Source organism: Capra hircus, chromosome 4 (genome assembly GCF_001704415.2).
Source record: "Capra hircus breed San Clemente chromosome 4, ASM170441v1, whole genome shotgun sequence".
Taxonomy (NCBI): domain Eukaryota; kingdom Metazoa; phylum Chordata; class Mammalia; order Artiodactyla; family Bovidae; genus Capra; species Capra hircus.
In genome coordinates, this window is record NC_030811.1 from 29,135,323 (window position 1) to 29,155,902 (window position 20,580).

Sequence of the window (20,580 nt, forward strand, 5' to 3'; positions counted from 1 at the left end):
GTGGTCAGTTTTTTAGTTTGTCATCATGCATATACATTGATTTGTGAAAAACGTCTTGTAGTATCCATTGATGTGTGTGGCAATAGTAACTAGACAGCCTTATGGACTTTAAACGAAAAAAAGTGAAGTTGGATATATTTAATCTTCCCTCAAACTAATTGGAGTTTATCATTAGTTAAGGAAATAAGTAGTTTGACTAGTGAAAACAGATATCTGTGTTTTGAAATTACAGATTATTCATGTCCTCATGTTGGGAGATTCTGATTCATTAAGTTTGAATGGCGCTGTTTAATCTGTACTTAAAAAAGATAACCAAGATGGAAACAACTGCTCCGGGATGCCTAGTCTTCATTTTCAGTTATCCAGTTCAGTGATGCAAAATAAATGACACAAGATCTCTCCATATATAGATAGGGACCTATCCTCAGTGTAGTTATTTCAGGTTTTTTATCACTATATTTCCCTTGTCATATGCCTCTTTTTTATAAGCAATCATGCTGATCTGCCCAGGACTGTCCAGGTTTTGGTCCTATGACCTGAGAAACTCCTCAGTCCTGGACAACCAGAGTGATTTGCCACCAGATAAGCTCTTTAAAGAAATAACTGAATCTTTTTGGTCACTGTGACCATTCTTCAATATTTATTTGTGAGTTGTCTATTTTGTGGTTAAAATCATAGGAGAGAAATTTTAGGTAGAAGCTGGAAGGACTGTTTTCACAGGTCACTTGATGAAATTCTGGACATAAGCATTGAATACTACCTGGGAGCCTCAATCACTTAGACCTGAGTATAACAAGTGATTGAGGTTTCCTAGGTGATTCAGTGTTAAAGAATCTGCCTGCCAATGCAGGAGACTTGGGTTCAATCCCAGGGTCAGAAAGATCTCATGGAGAAGGCAATGGCACCCCACTCCGGTACTCTTGCCTGGAAAATCCCATGGATGGAGGAGCCTGCTGGGCTGCAGTCCATGGGGTCGCTAAGAGTCAGGCACGACTGAGCAACTTCACTTTCACTTTTCACTTTCATGCATTGGAGAAGGAAATGGCAACCCACTCCAGTATTCTTGCCTGGGAAATCCCTTGGACAGAGAAGCCTGGCAGTCCTTGAAGCTGAAAAGAGCCAGATATGACTGAGCACACATGCATAGAGGAAAAAATGTTCAATGTTGGATAAATGAAAATGAATAAATTAACTACTACATTTGTCTAGAAAAAAGTCACTGATTTTATCAGAGTATAGGACCCAAATATAAAATAACCACTTAAATTAATCTCTCTAAATTTAGAGGAAATATGCATTAGTGTGAAGAAAGATAATATTTGTTGAACTTAAAGACTGTTTATTAAAGTTAACTAACTGACATTTATGGGAAATTTTAAAGTGCTTGCTTTTGCTCTCTCCTAGTGTTATCAGATGAATAAAGTTTAAAGGAATGTGAAAGTGAGAGGAGATCCTTTTTGCTTTCTTTAATAAGCCCTCAATGTCCTTAAGTCACTTGATGGCATTCTGGCCATAAGCAATAAAGATTATTCTAGGATCCAGGAGACAAGACACTGCACAGAGATAGAAAGACCTGTTTTTTTTTTTTCTTTTTTTCCTTGTGTATTCAATATTCTTGCCATCTACCCCATTCTTCTGGTGACTGAGAGAATATTGATGTCAATTTGGAGAAGTGGAAATGGTTCCTGTATCTGCTCTGGGTGTCTAAGTGAATTTCACTTCCATAATCTTGGTTTCCTCATCTTTAGAGTGAAAAGGTTGGATTATAACTAATTATATTTCATCTAACTTTAACATTAAATTTATCTTCCATTTTTAACTCTGTATTTATATCACATGTTAAATGATAAACATGAAGTTAAAGGTATAATTTCCAAGGCCTATTCTCAACCCTCAATAAACCTAAAACAATTATTCTGAATGACTTCATTTTAAGAGCTCTGCATCATTTATACAATGTATAGCAAGATGACTATAGTTAACAACGCAGTATTGTATACTTGAAAGTTCTTATAGATCTTAAAAGTTCTCACCACAAGGAGTAAAAAGGGAACTCTGTGAGTGATGCTTATGGTAACTAACCTTACGGTGGTGATCATGTCACAGTATGCATGTATATTAAATCATCACATTATGTTTCTTAAACTTACATGGTATTATATGTCAATTGTATATCAATAAGCTGGAAAAAAATAATAAAAACATAAAATTGAGTTTTTATTTGAGAAGAAATTAAGAAGAAAACAAATTGAATGATTCTTCTAAAGATAAAAGCATTGGTTGCTGAGTTGTGTCCAGCTCTGCGATCTCATGAACTGTAGCCAGCCAGGCTTCACTACCCATGAAATTCTCCAGGCAAGAATACAGGAGTGGGTTGCCATTTCCTTCTCAGGGGGATCTTCCTGACCCAGGGATCAAACCTGGGTCTCCTACACTGCAGGAGGATTCTTCACCATCTGAGCCACCAGGGAAGCCCTAGAGATAAGCAGTGCACTTAAGGAAATATTGTCATTTAATATTTACAAAAAGAGCTCCCAAACAGCACTTTTTAAACAGGGACAGACCTGGGGTTATGATGGAGATCTTACTTTGGGCCACTTATTAGATAATGCTCTGGGAGCTGACGTGAATGAAAAGAACAACAGTCTACACATTTTACTTAAAAGATCGAATCACTACCAGAATGCTAGGTAATTACTAACATGTAATGTATAATAGAACTCAATAAGGTGGAAATGAAGATAATGAAACTATATGTCTTTTATTTACTTTATATCTTTTTGTTGCTAATGGGATAGTTTCTATTCTTTCTCAATAAAAATTCAATACCCAGCTTAAAAACCTAACTCAGTAAGAATAGGACTAAAATAATCGAGTAAAATCAAATAGTTTTGTCTCATTAGGTGTGCCTCAGATGGTGAAAATCTTAGCCCTTATTCCATCTTTTAGTGAAATCTAACTCCAGTTGATGGAGAAGGCAGTGGCACCCCACTCCAGTACTCCTGCCTGGAAACTCCCATGGACGGAGGAGCCTGGTGGGCTGCAGTCCATAGGGTCGCTAAAAGTTGGACACAACTGAGTGACTTCACTTTCACTTTTCACTTTCATGCATTGGAGAAGGAAATGGCAACCCACTCCAGTGTTCTTGCCTGGAGAATCCCAGGGATGGGGGAGACTGGTGGGCTGCCGTCTCTGGGGTTGCACAGGGTTGGAGATGACTGAAGTGACTTAGCAGCAGCAGCAGCAACCCCAGCTGATGGCTTTCCATTCTTTTACAGGGCTGGAGCGAATTGCACGGGATTCATCTTATGAACAGGAGGGAAAGGTCCAATTTGTAATTGATGCTGTGTATTCCATGGCTTATGCCCTGCACAATATGCACAAAGATGTCTGCCCGGGATACATTGGCATTTGCCCACGAATGAGTACCATTGATGGGAAAGAACTACTTGGTTATATTCGGGCTGTAAATTTTAATGGTAAGTTGCAACTTTTTTGGTATCTAAACACTTGAGAAGTGACAGGGTGTGGCTATTCTCCCTATATATAGAATATTCTCCAGCAGAGTGGGAAACATAGGATGCGAAGCAGTTCCCCTTTTAATCAGAAGTGTGAGTTTTTCCACCTGCTTTTAAATCTCAAACACATTTTTTTGTGTGTGCTACCATTTATCTGTTCCTGAAAGAAGCAGAAGTTAAAAATAAGCTGCTATCAATCAAAAATCGCTCTTTCAGAAACAACTTAGGAGGCTCATTTGGAACCACTGACAACAGATTAGACTTCTTCGAAAATGTTTTGTTCATGCCATTATTAGAGAAGGCATTGTTCACATTTTGTTTTAAAACCAATTTTCAGCATTTTAAACAGTAAGATGACTTGAGGAAGAGGGAGTGATTCAGAGCTGCTGTATATTTACATTCTAAAAGCTCTGGGTTAAGTTTCCACAGCTTCTTTTTCTTTGTATTTCTTTCAACAACTGGGTCAATTTGAAGCAATGAGCTGTATCGTGTAAGGCAGAACTACATGCTATGAAGTAGAGATGAGATTTGCCTACTGCCGCAGCAGAAATGCTGCTTCTCCAAGTGACACAAGAAATTAGTACAGAATATGCTGGATTCATAGTACTTGGCTGAGAATAGCCAAACTGCCTGTCTTGAGTGATGAAACTATTGAATTCTGCTGTTCTTTCATGAAAGTTGTAATGGTTGCTGCTCATGACTTTGACCATTATTTTCAAATGAAATGATAGAATGCTCTGAGCTGTCTAATTCTTTCTGTTTGGCTGTAGTCCACACAATGGACATGCCTCCGAGCCACGCACAGTGCTTCACTGTCCATCATAATACACTCCAGTGACCTCAGCTGCCAGCCTTTCTCAAAAAAGCACAAGGTCATCTTCAATTTAGAATTCAAGTGGAAACTTCTTCTTTTGCTCTGTTCAGGCAATGGGAGGCACAATTTGGTTTACATTCAATCCAAAGGACCCTCTTTTTTCAACAGAATTTTGGTGAAACATTACATAATGCTGTTCCTTTTGTTGAGAATATAAATAGTAAGGGGGATTTGAAAATAATTTTCTTACAGTGATTAAATGGAGCGCAAGAGGAGTGTTACAATGCAACCTCCCCTAATGTGAGGTTGGGGAACACTTTGTTTATCTAAATTGTTAAACAGTGGAAAGAGGAATGCAAATGAATATATTTTTTTATAAACTGAAGCTCATTTCCAGAAGAGAGGCAGATCTTTTAAAGAAACATTGGATTAAAGCACTTTAAAGGTGAATTACCAATTTCTCTCTTAACCATAGATAAAAACCTAACCCTTCCTTGATGACTTTAATTATCATACCATACTGTAATATAATGATGCCATTAAGACTACTAAAAAAGTCATAATGTCTAATGATTATTAACACAATTTGCCTCTAGACACCAATGATTTCTGAGTTCTGTCTACTTTCTACAGTTTTTTTCCCCTTTACATTTTCAGGGTGCTGTTGCTGTGATTGTTTTAGGGGCTCATCCCTTCCATAATTTGCTTCTCTCAATGTACTGTGAACACAAAGGACTTCCCTGGTGGCTCAGACGGTAAAGCGTCTGTCTACAATGCGGGAGACCTGGGTTCGATCCCTGGGTTGGGAAGATCCCCTGGAGAAGGAAATGGCAACCCACTCCAGTACTATTGCCTGGGAAATCCCACAGATGGAGGAGCCTGGTAGGCTACAGGCCATGGGGTCGCAAAGAGTGGGACACGACTGAGCGACTTCACTCACTCACTCATGAACACAAAAACACACATAAAACTTCATCAATGTATTTATTGAGTCCATAGTGAAAGTGAAGTCGCTCAGTGTCCGACTCTTTGCGACCCCGTGGACTGTAGCCTACCAGGCTTCTCTGTCCATGGGATTCTCTAGGCAAGAATACTGGAGTGAGTTACCATTTCCTTCTCCAGGGGATCTTCCCGATCCAGGGATTGAACCCGGGTCTCCCGCATCAGAGGCAGATGCTTTAACCTCTGAGCCACCAAGGAAGACTGTGTTAAACATTATGATAGGTGGAGAAGGAAATGGCAATCCACTCCAGTGTTCTTGCCTGGAGAATCCCAGGGACAGGGGAGCCTGGTGGGCTGCTGTCTATGGGGTCGCACAGAGTCGGACATGACTGAAGTGACTTAGCAGCAGCAAAGATACATTACTGGTAAAAACAGTTCAAACAGACCTAAGTTTCTTGGGGAATTTAGATATCAATCAAAAAAGCACACAAAGGTGTAATTATGTAATCTGCAATGAGTATTGAAAGAGAAGGTATGTTGGACTTAAAGTGTATAATAGGGGAATATGTCCCTATTCTAGGGAGTTAGAAACAGCTGGAATTGAGATGAAAGTGAGAGAGAAGGATAAAACAGTAGACAGGACCAGAAAGGTCATGAGGTCTTACAGGTCATTCCTACACTATGTTCTTCATCTTGAAAGCAATAGGAACCCACTGAAGCATAATAGAACTTTGTCTGATACAAGAGAAAATGTGCTCCAGATGAGGATCATGTAAAATATAAGAATTTCAGTGTATGAACTTAAAACAGAATCTCTTTGAGCTCCTTGGAGATTTATTTTGCTAATGGCTTAAAATTTGGCTGTGTTCCAATAGCTGGTAATAATAGTACTGTAATAATAATAGGGTAAGAGACCTGAGTATACCCAGATTATCCTGGGATATCTAATTTGATTTTCAGTAATTTTCAGGATGTTTATCAATTATTTATTTCATTATTGGCTTATTGTTAGCATTCATTCATTATTAATACCTTGCCAGTTTCGGATAAAAAGACACGTAGGGCTGTTCAAGTAAAATACATCATCAGGACAATTGAAAGGAGGAGACACGAATATAGTAAAGAACTGTGTCTGGTACAATAGTAAGAAGGAAGGACTAGGTTAAGCACTGAGCTTCCTAAGCAGTCAGAATGTAAAGGGACATTTGATGGAATACATAAGCTTCATTACATGATAGAAGCAAGTTTATCTATTTTTTAGGAGAGAATTCATTTTCTTAGAAATTATTTCTAAAAGAAAAGTATCATATAAGACTTTGACAGCCTAATAAGCAGTGCTATTTAACAAAATTTTACTTGGGAAGCTGGAGGGAAACAAAGGCTTGCCTTTTAGGATTACTTTTATTGCTACCAGTTGAACAAAATGCTATTTCTATAAATTTTTTAAATGTAAGAATTTATCAAAAGAAAGACATAAAATAAAGAAGAGTTCAGATTTTTCAGGTACTTAAGCAACAATGTCAATTTCTTCCTCTGGTCTGGTCTATAGGCAGTATAATATTAATACTGTACATCTTGTATAGAATCAAAGATTTTTCTGTTGCCATGAGAACCTTATTCATCACAAAGAAAAAGTGTTGGATAGAATTCCAGAAATGACTCCTTACTTCTCTATAGCTGAGCAGGACAGAGTCGGCATACAAATCAGGGCTGTTTGACTGTAGGTAACAGAAACCAACTTAAGCTTGCTTAAGCTAAAAGGAGGATTTATGAAGCTGTGTCAAGAACCCCCCTGGCAGAGTGTAGAAGGGCCTAAGAAAATAACTGATTATAAGTACTAAAACCTTTTAGAAATCCAAACATCTTTCTGTCTGCTTTGTTTTGTTCTTCCTATATGGGTTTTCTCTACTTGTAGGTTCTTAGGGTAGGTAGCACAATTTTTAGAATTTGTTTGCTGTTTGGAACATGTGCTAAGATGAACATGTATGTGTTTTAAGTCTCAATTCTAACTTCTTGGAAACTTGAATCTCATTAGCTAAACTTAAGTTTGATGTCAGACCTGTTCCAAATTATTGATGGGAAGGAGCAGATAGTACAAACTTAGCTGTTGTGAGGCACTCCTAGTGGGTGAAAGGGACATTTAGGAAGTTTCTATCAGTGACTTAGGGGGAAAGTTTAAATAAAGTGAGCAGAGAGATGAAAACCTAAGGAAGGGGTGATGCTGTGGTCTTTGAATCTCTTTGCTTCTCTAGGTGGGTGAGTTTTTGTCAAGGTAGAGGAGACACAATTAAGAATCACATACAATTGGTGGGAATCTGAGAGAGGAATCAGTATTGGAATTATTTAATGAATGCAAGCCTTCATGTTTGATTGAATTCTCTGAATGAAGTACCTTCCTTAAACTCACAGTGAGATAGTGGTCTAACCATGTCAATGCTCATTATTCTAAGAAGCATATGTAAACATTCGCCTGATTACAGAGACTGGTATAGAGATGGAGTTTATCAGAAGTTTCTTTTCTTTAGAAACTTTATTATTTTATGGACTTACTGAAAGTTTTCCAAATATGCAATTCTGAGAGTCTCTGAACATTACAGACTGGATTGTGTATAGTACCTCTAATCTATCTAAAAGAATTAAATACTGCTTAATACTAGGAAATGCATTGCAAGCATGCTAATAGGTCAAATAAGACAATGAACAGTATCTCCTAAGATCTATAAAAAGCCATTTGCTTAAAATATAAACATTTCTGTTATAAGTACATAACCAAACTAGAAATGGAATAAATGTTTAACAGTATAAGCACATCTTTCTTGGCCTATAAATAGTTATATATTTATTTATAGTTATTCTTGTTGCAGAGACAAATTAGTCCTATTAGCACTGTTATTAGTAGTCTATCAATTTTAGCCATTGAGATAAAACAAGGAACAAAAATAACAGAGATTGCTACTAAAAAGGAAAAAGGAAATAGTATTATGATTATTTCAAATGATTTGATATCAAGACAATACATTGAAGAATATATCAGAATACTTTAAGATGATCAAATTTAAAAATATTATTAAAACATTACAAACTTTCCTACAAACTAGTAAGAAGCCATTAATTCATATGGGAAATGGGACTCTATTTTCTTTGCAAAATATACATAGACAATATCTTGGAATAAATGGAACCAAAAAATATGAAAGCTCTATATGAAGACAACTTTATTGAGGGACATCCACATCTGTTGTTTGTAGACACAAAAATAAATTCTAGGAAAAAATGTTATTCTTTTATGAGTAAATCTGTATTCAGGCTTAGTATAATTCCAACCAAAATGACAAAGGAGCATCTTCTGGAATTTGAAATAATATTTAAAATTTTAACTGTGAATATAAATGAGTAAAAGTAACTAAAATGATTTTGAAGGAAAAAATATTCCTACCAAACATATTAACATTTAAGCATAATGTTAAGTTATAGTAATCAATTCAATATGAAACTAGTACCAGAATAGACATATAGTAAATGCAACCAGATAGAAATAGCCAGAAATATATAATAAAATAATAATCAGTTTGTATATGTATATACATACATATGAATTTATGATGTGATAAAGATGAGTTAAAACTCAGTGGGAAAAGACATTTATTAATTATCAATTTACAGTAAAATCAAGTAATCATGATTTCTCCATATCAGAGAGTCTTATCCATTTGGAATTTATTTTAGAGTTAGGTGAAAAGGAGAAGCAAAAGAAGAAAATATAGAAGAAGATGGTTTATTTTTTAGATGGAGTGCTAAGTTGCTTTGTATCCCACTGTTTTTTGTGACCCTATGGACTATAGCCCCCCAGGTTCCTCTGTCCATGGGATTTCCCAGGCAAGAATACTGGAGTGTGTTGTCATGCCCTTTTCCAAGGGATCTTCCCAGCCCAGGGATCAAACCTGAGTCTCAAAAGTCTCCTGCGTTGGCAGGCCAGTTCTTTACCACTAGCACTGCCTGGAAAGCCTCTTTTGGATGAAAGGATTATACTAAAATAACCTCGGTTCTCTTCCAGCTCTATTTTCACTGCAGATTATTTTAAAGATAATGGCATATTTTATAAATATAGATACCTGTCAGTGTTCTTACTGTTTTCTTTTAAGTTTATTTTTATTTTTTATGAATAATTCCATTAACCCACATTTATTTTACTGGGAATTGTAAAAAGTATCTGATAAAAGGGCTTTCTGCTAGGCATTAAAAATGCAAAGATTAATAAAGTGTGGTTCTATGAATTTTCAAATGTTATAGCTTAACAAAGCAGAGGTACAAACATGTTACCAACAATAATTCAATTTGATAAGTGATGTGATAGAGGCATGGGCTTGTACAAATACAGCGTAAGACTGAGATTAGGGAGCTTAGCCTAGGGGGTTGGGGGGTGCTCAAAGAATACAGTACAGACAGCAGATGACATCTGATTTAAATTACAAATAGAAAGTGACATTTCTCTAGGTGGACAAGATGGGAAAGGATATTCATGGCAGACAAAGCTGTTTAATAGGAGACGGAAGACAGGTGAGAGTATGTGTTCTGAGAAAGTAAGCATCCTCAGTATAAGAATTCAAGGGACTGACATGGGAGCAGTCTGAAGATGAGATTAGCAACATGAACTTGGGCCTGTTAGAAATCCCTGCCAAACTCTGATGTTTGAATGTGACACAGGAGGCAACAGGAAAGTGAAGCTTTCTGACAGGACAGTGAAGTGCTAGGATTTGTGTTTTAGCAAAATAACTATGGCAGCAATTTGCAGACAGGAGGGAGAGATTGAAGATAGGCATGACAAGTTAAGAGACTGTTCCAGTCATTTCCAGGAGAGAAGAGTGCCTGAAAGGGGAAAAGGAAAGTACAGATGGACTATAAAGAAATGAAAGAGGGAGGAAGGGAAGAAAGAATCATTTGAGTGCTGGCTCTTTTCTAGGCACTGTGCTTTGATTAGAAACTGGAAGGTTTTGAGAAATATCTTTACCTCCCCAAATGATCTTTCTTTGTAACTGTTTGTGACAACTCCATTACTAGGATTAATTGGTATCATTTTTGGGTGCATATATCTTTATTATTTAGTGTTGTCATTTTTTAAAATTAATTTTTATTGGAGAATAGTTCCTTTCAATGTTGTGTTGATTTCTGCTGTGCAGCAAAGTGAATCAGTTGCACATATACATATGTCCACTCTTTCTAGAGTCCCTTCCCATTTAGATGACAACAGAGCACTGAGTAGAGTGTTTTAGTGTCTATACCATTGATAAAATTGGCTTAACACAGCTTTATTTTATGAACCTTTATAAGTAGAAATGAGACATAAAATATCACTATATGGAAAAACTGACAAAAAAATGTCAACTCGAAGTTATGATGCATCATTTCCTTGTGATTAGATATTACTTATTTGGTAAATAGAGTTGAAGAAAAATCAAATGCGATGAAGTGTTTCTGTGTTAACCTTAAACATAAGGTTATATGTTTTTGATAGTTACCGTACTTGAAATAAAATTGAGAAAATCATTATTAATCATTTTGATGTACATTATATGATTTATTCTTCAAGATGGAAATTTGCAGGCCGTGAAGTAATTCCTGGAAATATTTATGCATTAAAAAAAAGTGAATGGCATATGTAGCAATATTGAATATGTAGTGATAAATAAACAGGTTGACTTGAAATTAGGTAATATTTCAATTTCTGATTAAGGAAACTTCAGGCTGGTTAAAAAATATTAATCCTACAAGTGAAGCCATCATGGAATTTAGCAGCATAATTATACTTGCCTCCATTTTCTAAGATGATAAACTGTGTGTGGGGGGAGCTTAAGTCTAATTTCTCTGATAGTCACGAAGAACAAGCACTCTCATTTCTTCCCTTCATGTATAGACTTACATGTGGGCCAAGATGTAGGCGGCATCCATCAAAGCTTCAGGCAAACAATAGACTTGCCTTAGTTCCTCCTTGGATCCTCCTCGACTTCACCTACTGCAGTGGGTTTCTTTTACTTGTTCGTTGTCCTTATAATTCATGAACTTCCTCATGTGCCAAAAATTAGGGGAAAAGGATAAGCAAATTCCAGAATTAGATGAGGTACCACGGGCTCACTAGCTGAGGGTTAAGTATTGGTGTTGACTCAAAACAGGGATGCAGCCTAGAATGAAGGATAAGGACATAGATGAAGAACTGAGAGGAACTGAGGTAACGGGGACTTTCTGATGGCGTTCACATTTAATGATTTGTGTTTATCACAGTGATCAGAAGTACCGAGAATTTAAATCCAGTTTCAGCACTCACTACTTTGTGATCTCTCAGTCAAGTAACAACACCTCTCTAAATCTTTGTTTTCTTATTTATACAATGGGGATATTAATAGTATATATATATATATATTAGAGCTCATGTGAAATCTAACATGATAATATATAGAAAGTGCTTAATTAGAGATATACTGTCTTATGTGTGAGAATATTAATAGGTAAAAAAAGAAGTTAGTACTTAAAGGTGATGAGATGAGTGGAATGGGACCAAGGACTTGAGACTTTTCAGAAGGATGCAGAGTGTAAAAGCTCTATGTATAATGATCGCTGCTGCTGCTGAGTAGCTTCAGTCGTGTCCAACTCTGTGCGACCCCAGAGACGGCAGCCCACCAGGCTCCCCCGTCCCTGGGATTCTCCAGGCAAGAACACTGGAGTGGGTTGCCATTTCCTTCTCCAGTGTTTGAAAGTGAAAGTGAAGTTGCTCAGTCATGTCTGACTCTTCATGACCCCATGGACTGCAGCCTACCGGGCTCCTCCGCCCATGGGATTTTCCAGGCAAGAGTACTGAAGTGGGGTGCCATTGCCTTCTCCAATAAGGATCACTAGTGGGAGCAAAAACAAGGCATAGGTTGGAAAAATGCTTCTGCTAGGGCACCAATCAACAAGGTTTCCCCAGAAGGGTCAGTTTCTCAGAAAAAGGAACAGAAGTATGAATGTTTTTACAAGTTTCTCAAAGTACATGGCAGAGTACGCTACTGCTCATATGGGTGTCTGCTGAGTCTAGGGTAGATCAAACTGGGCTCATTTTCTCACTGTTTCTTCTATTTCCTTCAAAATTATCCACTTTTTAAATGAAAGTAAGTATTTATTAGAATAGTTCCCATTCTATTAGGGATAATTATTTTCTAGTGATATTTCACTTCAGAACGAATCTACCTGAAAATTATAATGGAGACTTGATTATTTTTCTCTTTAAGGTTATTAACTCTTATAATTACATTAAACTTTAATCAAGAAGTTAGTTTGAAAGTAAAGAATATGAATGAGAAATTATTTTTAATTTGGGTATCTAATTATTACACTTTGGGGATTTTGATCTTCCCAAGCTTTTGAATGTATTAAAACCCATGACTGTACAATAACTTTTCTTTTGAACCATGTAAAAAACACCTTTGTATGTGAACTGTGAACTTCCAGATATTCAAGCTGGGTTTAGAAAAGGCAGAGGAACCAGAGATCAAATAGCCAACATCTGTTGGATCATCGAAAAAGCAAGAGAGTTCCAGAAAAACATCTATTTCTGCTTTATTGACTATGCCAAAGTCTTTGTGTAGATCACAACAAACTGTGAACAATTCTTAAAGAGATGGGAATACCAGACCTCCTAACCTGCCTCCTGAGAAATCTGTATGCAGGTCAAGAAGCAAGAGTTAGAACTGGACATATGACAACAGACTGGTTCCAAATCAGGAAAGGTTATGTTCAGGTGCATTTTGTCATCCTGCTTATTTAGCTTCTGTGCAGAGTACATCATGCAAAATGCTGGGCTAGATGAAGCACAAGCTGGAATCAAGATTGCCGGGAGAAATATCAATAACCTCAGATATGTAGGTGACACTGCCCTTATGACAGAAAGTGAACAGAAACTAAAAAGCCTCTTGATGAAAGTGAAAGTGGAAAGTGAAAAAATTGGCTTAAAGCTCAACATTCAGAAAACTAAGGTCAGGGCATCTGGTCCCATGAGTTCATGACAAATAGTTGGGGAAACAACAGAAACAGTGAGAGAGTTTAATTTTTGGGCTCCAAAATCACTGCGGATTGTGACGGCAGCCATGAAATTAAAAGACACTTGCTCTTTGGAAGAAAGAGACCAATCTCGACAGCATTCTAAAAAGCAGAGACAGTACTTTGCCAACAAAGGCCCATCTAGTTAAGGCTATGGTTTTTCCAGTGGTCATGTATGGATGTGAGAGTTGGACTATGAAGAAAGCTGAGCGCCAAAGAATTGATGCTTTTGAACTGTGGTGTTGGAGAAGACTCTTGAGAGTCCCTTGAGAGATCCAACCAGTCCATCCCTAAGGAAATCAGTCCTGGGTGTTCTTTGGAAGGACTGATGTTGAAGCTGAAACTCCGGTACTTCAGCCAGGTGATGCGAAAAGCTGACTCATTTGAAAAGACCCTGATGCTGGGAAAGATTGAAGGTGGGAGGAGAAGGAGATGACAGGGATGAGCTGGTTGGATGGCATCACTTACTCAATGAACATGAGTTTGAACAAGCTCCAGGAGTTGGTGATGGACAGAGAAGTCTGGCATGCTGCAGTCCATGGGGTCACAAGGAGTCAGACACAACTGAGTAACTGAACTGAACTGAAACACCCAAGTTAAGGAAAGATGATCAATTTCTTTTTTCAGTGTATGGAATGTCACATTATTTATGACATTTATTTCATTTATTATGTCATATAACTTCATTCAACAAGCATTTATTGAATGTCTATTTTGTGCCTCACTGGGCTATTTATATTTTGTCTCTCTTTCAGTTCTCTTGTCTCCTTTTTCTTTCTTCATATGCCTTCAGATCTTAAACTTCTTTTCCTCTCCTTTTGTCTTCTTTTCTTGCCTTATGTTTCTCCATTTGCTCTTGTGATCATTCAGTAATCAAGACAGTAACAGTGACTAAGGGTATGAGCTTTCAACTGAAACAGAGATGGGAACTAAAATTGTAACTCTTGCACTTAAGTGGTGAAACCTTGGATAAGTCATTTAATTTTTAGAGCTTCCATGTTCTCATCTTTGCATGGAAATAATCATCATACCTACCTTGTAGTGTCATTGTGAGCATTTAATGAGATAATTCACAACCCCTGGCATGTTGTGAATAATCAACAAATAGTAACTATTTTTTCCTCTGCTCCATGACAAAACTAAATCTTCTGTATGTGTTTACTTAATTTCAAACATACACACATAAATATCCCTCAAATACATTTATATATTCCCTTACACACTTTAGTTTCAAAAACATCCATTAAATTTCCTTTAAAACATTTTTTTATTGAAGTATAGTTGATTTACAAGGTTGTGCCAATATAAATTTCTTAGAATCAGTAATGCTGTGTTGTCTGAAATTAATGTCTTATTTCTTCAAGGCTTAACTCATCTATCTTCAAGGTTGATTAAGCTTTCTCATTCACTTTTTCTTTTAGTCACCTTCAGACCCTTCTTTTTTTTTTTTTAGTGGTTTAGGGTGAGATATAGTAATAACAGGGTATAGAGGCCAGTCTAATCCATTCTGCCTTGAATAAAATGATCAGATAGGTAAAGAGGTGGGGGCTGTTTCTTGAAATAGTGTTCAGGGTATGTGTACTGGAATAGAATACACCTCGTATGCTAAGAAACTTGGAAACTCACTTAGGCATAGATTATGAAAGACATCTATGACCTGCGCAAATAATTTAGCTGTAGGTCTTTGTACTCAGCTTCACCAGAGAATACTGTTATACCAGTGCACATCCCATTCGAGTTATCCATTCCCACAGAAGAGAGGAGAGTGAATTCCATATGACAGCATTAGTTAAAAGTCATCAGTTCAATTCAGTTCAGTGACTCAGTCGTGTCTGACTCTTTGCAACCCCATGGACTGCAGCATGCCAGGCTTCTCTGACCGTCACCAACCCCTGGAGCTTGCTCAAACTCATGTTCATTGAGTCAGTGATGCCATCCAACCATCTCATCCTCTGTCATCCCCTTCTCCTGCCCTCAATCTTTCCCAGCATCAGGGTCTTTTCAAATGAGTCAGCTCTTCACATCAGCTGGCTGAAGTATTGGAGTTTCAGCTTCAACATCAGTCCTTCCAAAATATTCAGGATTGATTTCCTTTTGGATGGACTGTTTGGATCTCCTTACAGTCCAAGGGACCCTCAAGAGTCTTCTCCAACACTACAGTTCAAAAACATCAAGTCTTCGGTGCTCAGCTTTTAATACTCCAACTCTCACATCCATACATGACTACTTTAAAAACCATAGCTTTGGCTAGATGGACCTTTGTTGGCAAAGTAATGTCTACGCTTTTTAATATGCTGTCTATGTTGGTCATATAAACCCTATCATTTAAAAAAGTAATTCAAAATAAAAATGGCAGTGTACATTTTGGCAAGTGAGAGGGATGTGATATAAGTCCCTCAGAAAGATATTTATTAATTTCTACCTTACTCATAATCCTGAATCCTATTTAAGAAAGCTTTCCTCATTTTTTATGTTTTTCTTTCCTGACTGTCTAGGTTACACAGATGTCCCACTGAGAAATTCTAACCTGTTTAACAATACATCCAAAAGGCCATTCCTCCCAGCTCCTTTCTCTTTACTTTCTTTTCATTTTTCTCTGTCTTTATATAAACCAGAGGCTTATACAAAAAGGTGTATAGCCTCACCTCAATCTCCTTTGCTTCATTCAGAACTTCATGAAATGAAGAACTGCCTTTTTTTGGCTTCTCAAAAAAGGATAACATATGTACAGAAGACTGCGATAAGTTGACAGCTCCATCAATTTTTTACAGCCTGAAATCACCTAAATCAGTATCCATAACAGCCAGTCAACTCCTCTGAATCTCCAGCTGCCACCTTGAAGCCTTCCTGTGCTCTTCCCGTCAGTACATGTCTCTCTAGTAAGTTACTGTCCTGACTCAGAACAGCGCAGACTCGGGTTGCCAGCTTCTGTGCTCATATAAATGAAGCTACATAATCTGTACTCTTTTATGCCTGGCTTCATTTCACTGTAACTTTTGATAAAAAGGAAGTAAAGCACATTCCCACCATTATCTCTCTCTCTATTAACATCAGATTCAGTTATTTAATTTACTTTGTTGCATATTGAGAATTTAATTTTTTAAAGTCTAATGAATTATTTTATGAAATAATAACACTTAATATCTATTAATGAAGTTTATAATGGAGGAAAAATTAACATTTTAATATAATACCTACAATTTCTTAGGAAGTGGTAAAAAATATTACTTCTAATAATATTCTCATCTTGGTCATGTTCTTTCATAATTTTTTAAAAAGTTATAGACAATCTTTTAAAGCCATTTTAGGTTCACAGCAAAATTAAGTGGAAAGTACAGAAAGTTTCCATATATCCCCCTGTCTACCCGCCTCCCCCCCCATAGACACACCACATAGCTTCTCCCAACTATCCACTTCTTGAACCAGAGTGGTACATGTGTTATAGCCAATTAACCTACATAGACACATCATTATCATCCAAAGTCCATAGTTTACATTATGGTTCTTGATATGTATTCTATAATATTGACAAACTTGCATTCTATATGTATTTACCTACCAGCATTCTCATAACTATTTCAACTTTAATCAGCATCATGAAAAATTACTCTTAATTCCACCAGTCTCAGTCCTAGGCACCAAAGAGAAAGAAATTATACTCTTCCAGCTGGTGCTCTAGTGTAATTCCCAAATACCCAAAACATCACTGCAGAATTTGGCATGTCATCCTCTTATTTTACCAGAAAGGAAAACACATTTGCTCTCCTTACTTAGCTATTCATAACAACATATCAGAGTTGTTGCAAATTCTAGGGTCAATAAATTCTAGAGTATTCAGAGGTATTTGAGAAAACTGCAGTGTTCTTGATTGCACATTGCATTCACTTTCAGAAATAAGTGATCTCTGATTTTTCTATCTTCATGTTTATCTTTCAAAATAATATTACATGCTAAGTCACTTCAGTCATGTCTGACTCTTTGCGACCTTATGGACTATATCCTACCAGGCTTCTCTGTCCATGGGTATTCTCCAGGCAAGAATACTGGAGTGGGTTGCCATGCCCTCCTCTGGGGGAATTTTCCCTACCCAGGGATCAAACCCATGTCTCCTGTGTCTCCTGCATTATAGTTGGATTCTTTAAGGCTGAGCCACTAGGGAAGCCCACTCAAAATAATATTGGCCCTCTATAGACAAAAACAAAAACCTTCAGACTGACGTTTCGGGAATGTTTTTTCCCAGGTTGTATTTAAGTGAGAATTAGTGGGTTATATCTTTCTGGGGCTTCTCCAGTGGCTCAGTGGTAAAGAATCTGCCTGCAATACAGGAACCGTAGGAGACCCAGTTTGTTCCCTGTGTTGGAAAGATCCTTTGGAGAAAGAAATGGCAACCCACTGCAGTATTCTTCTCTGGAGAATCCCTATGGATGGAGGAGCCTGGTGGATTACAGTCCATAGGATCACAGATAGTTGGACACAACTGAAGCAACTTAGCATGCATGCACACATCTTTCTGATCCTACTAGATATGCTTTAACCCACACCAAAGAGAGAACTGATATGTTTTATACACAGAAACTAGTTTGGGGTGAGGGAAGGAGGTGACATTTTCTCCCAAAGACTGTAGTTAACTAGTAGTTTAAGTGAGAAAGTTTTATCTTCTTCAACATAGTTTTCCTATATATAGGCACACAAGCTATCAGATATTGTTAAAAAATACTGAGACTTTTTTGCAATGTGTGCATAATACATAATACCTTTACAGGTGTGCTTCATCAGTTTGATCCATTTTAGCCTTTAAAGTGGGCTGTAGATGCAAAATTTAAATGATATTACTTTTGGCAATTATATGCTAATATATGAATGAACAAATACCGTTTCATGTTGGATTTTTTTCTTTTCAGCATTACTTGAAGTCTTTTGGCTTTTGAGCATGATAGCAATCTACTTTACAGGTACTGCAGCAGAAAATAACCAGTTCATTGGTTTTCTAGCAACCTCCACACACAAAATGTTTATCAAAATAAAGTAATGTATTTAGCAAACTCAAGGATGGTTTCATCTGAGCACCTTTAAGTCCTACAACAGATCTAAGTAGATCTATTTAACAGATCTAAAATCAAGAGCTTTTAAGTGCATATGTACACACACACCTCCCTTTCTATAAAAATAGAGCAAGTAAATAAAAATAGTAAAATGGTATTATGGAATAAAAGGATATATTTCTTTTCAATGTCAAGGTAAAAATTTTCTAACTTAATGGAGATTGAGTAAAAGTAGAATCATTGAAATGCTTAATACTTTGAACTGGGATTAGATAAACCAAATGACCTTTGAGCTTATATCAACTTTGACTGGCTTTTACAGAAAGTGTTTCCAATGTCAGTTCACTACCTGTATTATTTTATTATTTTTAATCTAAGAATTGATAACAGTAACAATCAGAAATGTACTAAGTACTGTGATCAACATCCATCTTCTTTACTACATTTTTCAGTTCAGTCACTCAGTCATGTCCGACTCTGCGACCCCATGAATCGCAGCACGCCAGGCCTCCCTGTCCATCACCAAATCCCAGAGTCCACTCAAACTCATGTCTATCGAGTCAGTAATGCCATCCAGCCATCTCATCCTCCGTCATCCCCTTCTCCTCCTGCCCCCAATCCCTCCCAGAATTAGGGTCTTTTCTAGTGAGTCAACTCTTCACATGAGGTGGCCAAAGTATTGGAGTTTCAGCTTTAACATCAGTCCTTCCAATGAACACCCAAGACTGATCTCCTTCAGAATGGACTGGTTGGATCTCCTTGCAGTCCAAGGGACTCTCAAGAGTCTTCTCCAACACCACAGTTGTAAAGCACCAATTCTTCAGCACTACACTTTTAGAATATCATAATTTTGGCATGGTGTGTTGCAGATTAGTGTAATGTGCTATTAAAAATGTTAGCTATCTACTGCAGTTTGAGATCCTCCATTCAGAAAGGGCCAGATGTGAGTTTAGGTGATCTGTGGTCCTATTTGATAGCACCAGAAGCTATGCTTAGAAATTCAACCTTACATAAATAATTAACCCTGTGCATTGAAAGAGATCTTTGAAGTAATAATTCCTGACTAGCCTATTCATGCCTATCATTTGATTTTAATTAGTGACAAAATATTAAATGCCATGTCATTATTTAGTGATAGGTTTTAAATACTTCCCTCTGTGGATAAGGGAATTTGATTACTTAATCATTGTGATTAAAAAGGCTTTTCATAGTTTCCTGGCAAAGATAATGATGTCACAAATACAAATAATTCTAGAGTGGGTTCTGACCACTTGAAGTATATAGGAGAAAGGGTCAAACAAAATTAACTATATGCTGTTTATGAAAAAATGTTATTGCTGAAAACTTTTGTGTATTGTTTTCTTTTCTCATCCTAGACCCTGAATTGTCAAAATCTTATTAGTATTTTAGGTGAAAAGTAATCTTGTCATCTGGGATTTGCGTTCAAACAAATGTGTATATGTTAAGATGATAAGTCTCTAAAAAATCATTCCCTGGGTTTTCTTATTTTGTATCTTAGTGAAAGATTTCTTTTGATGACAAATTTTAAATTTATACATAATTAAGCCTTTTTAGTGCTAATTACCTTGAATTTCACCATATCACAATAACAGTCCCAGGCATCTTAATGCTTTTTTACTTTAAAGTGCTTTCATATATATTCTCTCATTAACCTTAGCAGTTGTATGTGGGAGGGCAAGTAAGTGGATGTTATTATGCCATTTGACAACAGAGATGTATAAAAGTTAAGTAATGTATTTAAGATTCCTAGATACTAAATCAAGGAATTGAGACTGCTGCTGCTGCTGCGGCTGCTGCTGCGGCTGCTGCTGCTGCTGCTAAGTCGCTTCAGTTGTGTCCGACTCTGTGCGACCCCATAGACGGAAGCCCACCAGGCTCCCCTGTCCCTGGGATTCTCCAGGCAAGAACACTGGAGTGGGTGGCCATTTCCTTCTCCAATGCACGAAAGTGAAAAGTGAAAGTGAAGTCACTCAGTCGTGCCTGACTCTTCAGGACCTGATGGACTGCAACCTACCAAGCTCCTCCATCCATGGGATTTTCCAGGCAAGAGTACTGGAGTGGGTTGCCATTGCCTTCTCCAGAATTGAGACTAGACCCAGAATTTTCAACTCTCTGTGTAGTGGTCCAAGTTTCAAAGGAGCTGAAATAGGATATTGCTTTGAAAGTAGCCTATTAA

The 20,580-nt window shown here is 37.1% G+C and overlaps 1 protein-coding gene across 1 annotated transcript in view; it reads left to right on the top strand.

The window, feature by feature from the left end:
• Nucleotides 1-20,580, top strand: part of GRM8 (glutamate metabotropic receptor 8) — an 880,134-nt gene that overhangs the window by 531,370 nt on the left and 328,184 nt on the right. Inside the window, exon 7 of the mRNA XM_018046971.1 lies at nucleotides 3,279-3,479. Within this exon, the coding sequence (XP_017902460.1) occupies nucleotides 3,279-3,479 (201 nt within the window). The remainder of the gene's footprint in view (nucleotides 1-3,278; nucleotides 3,480-20,580) is intronic.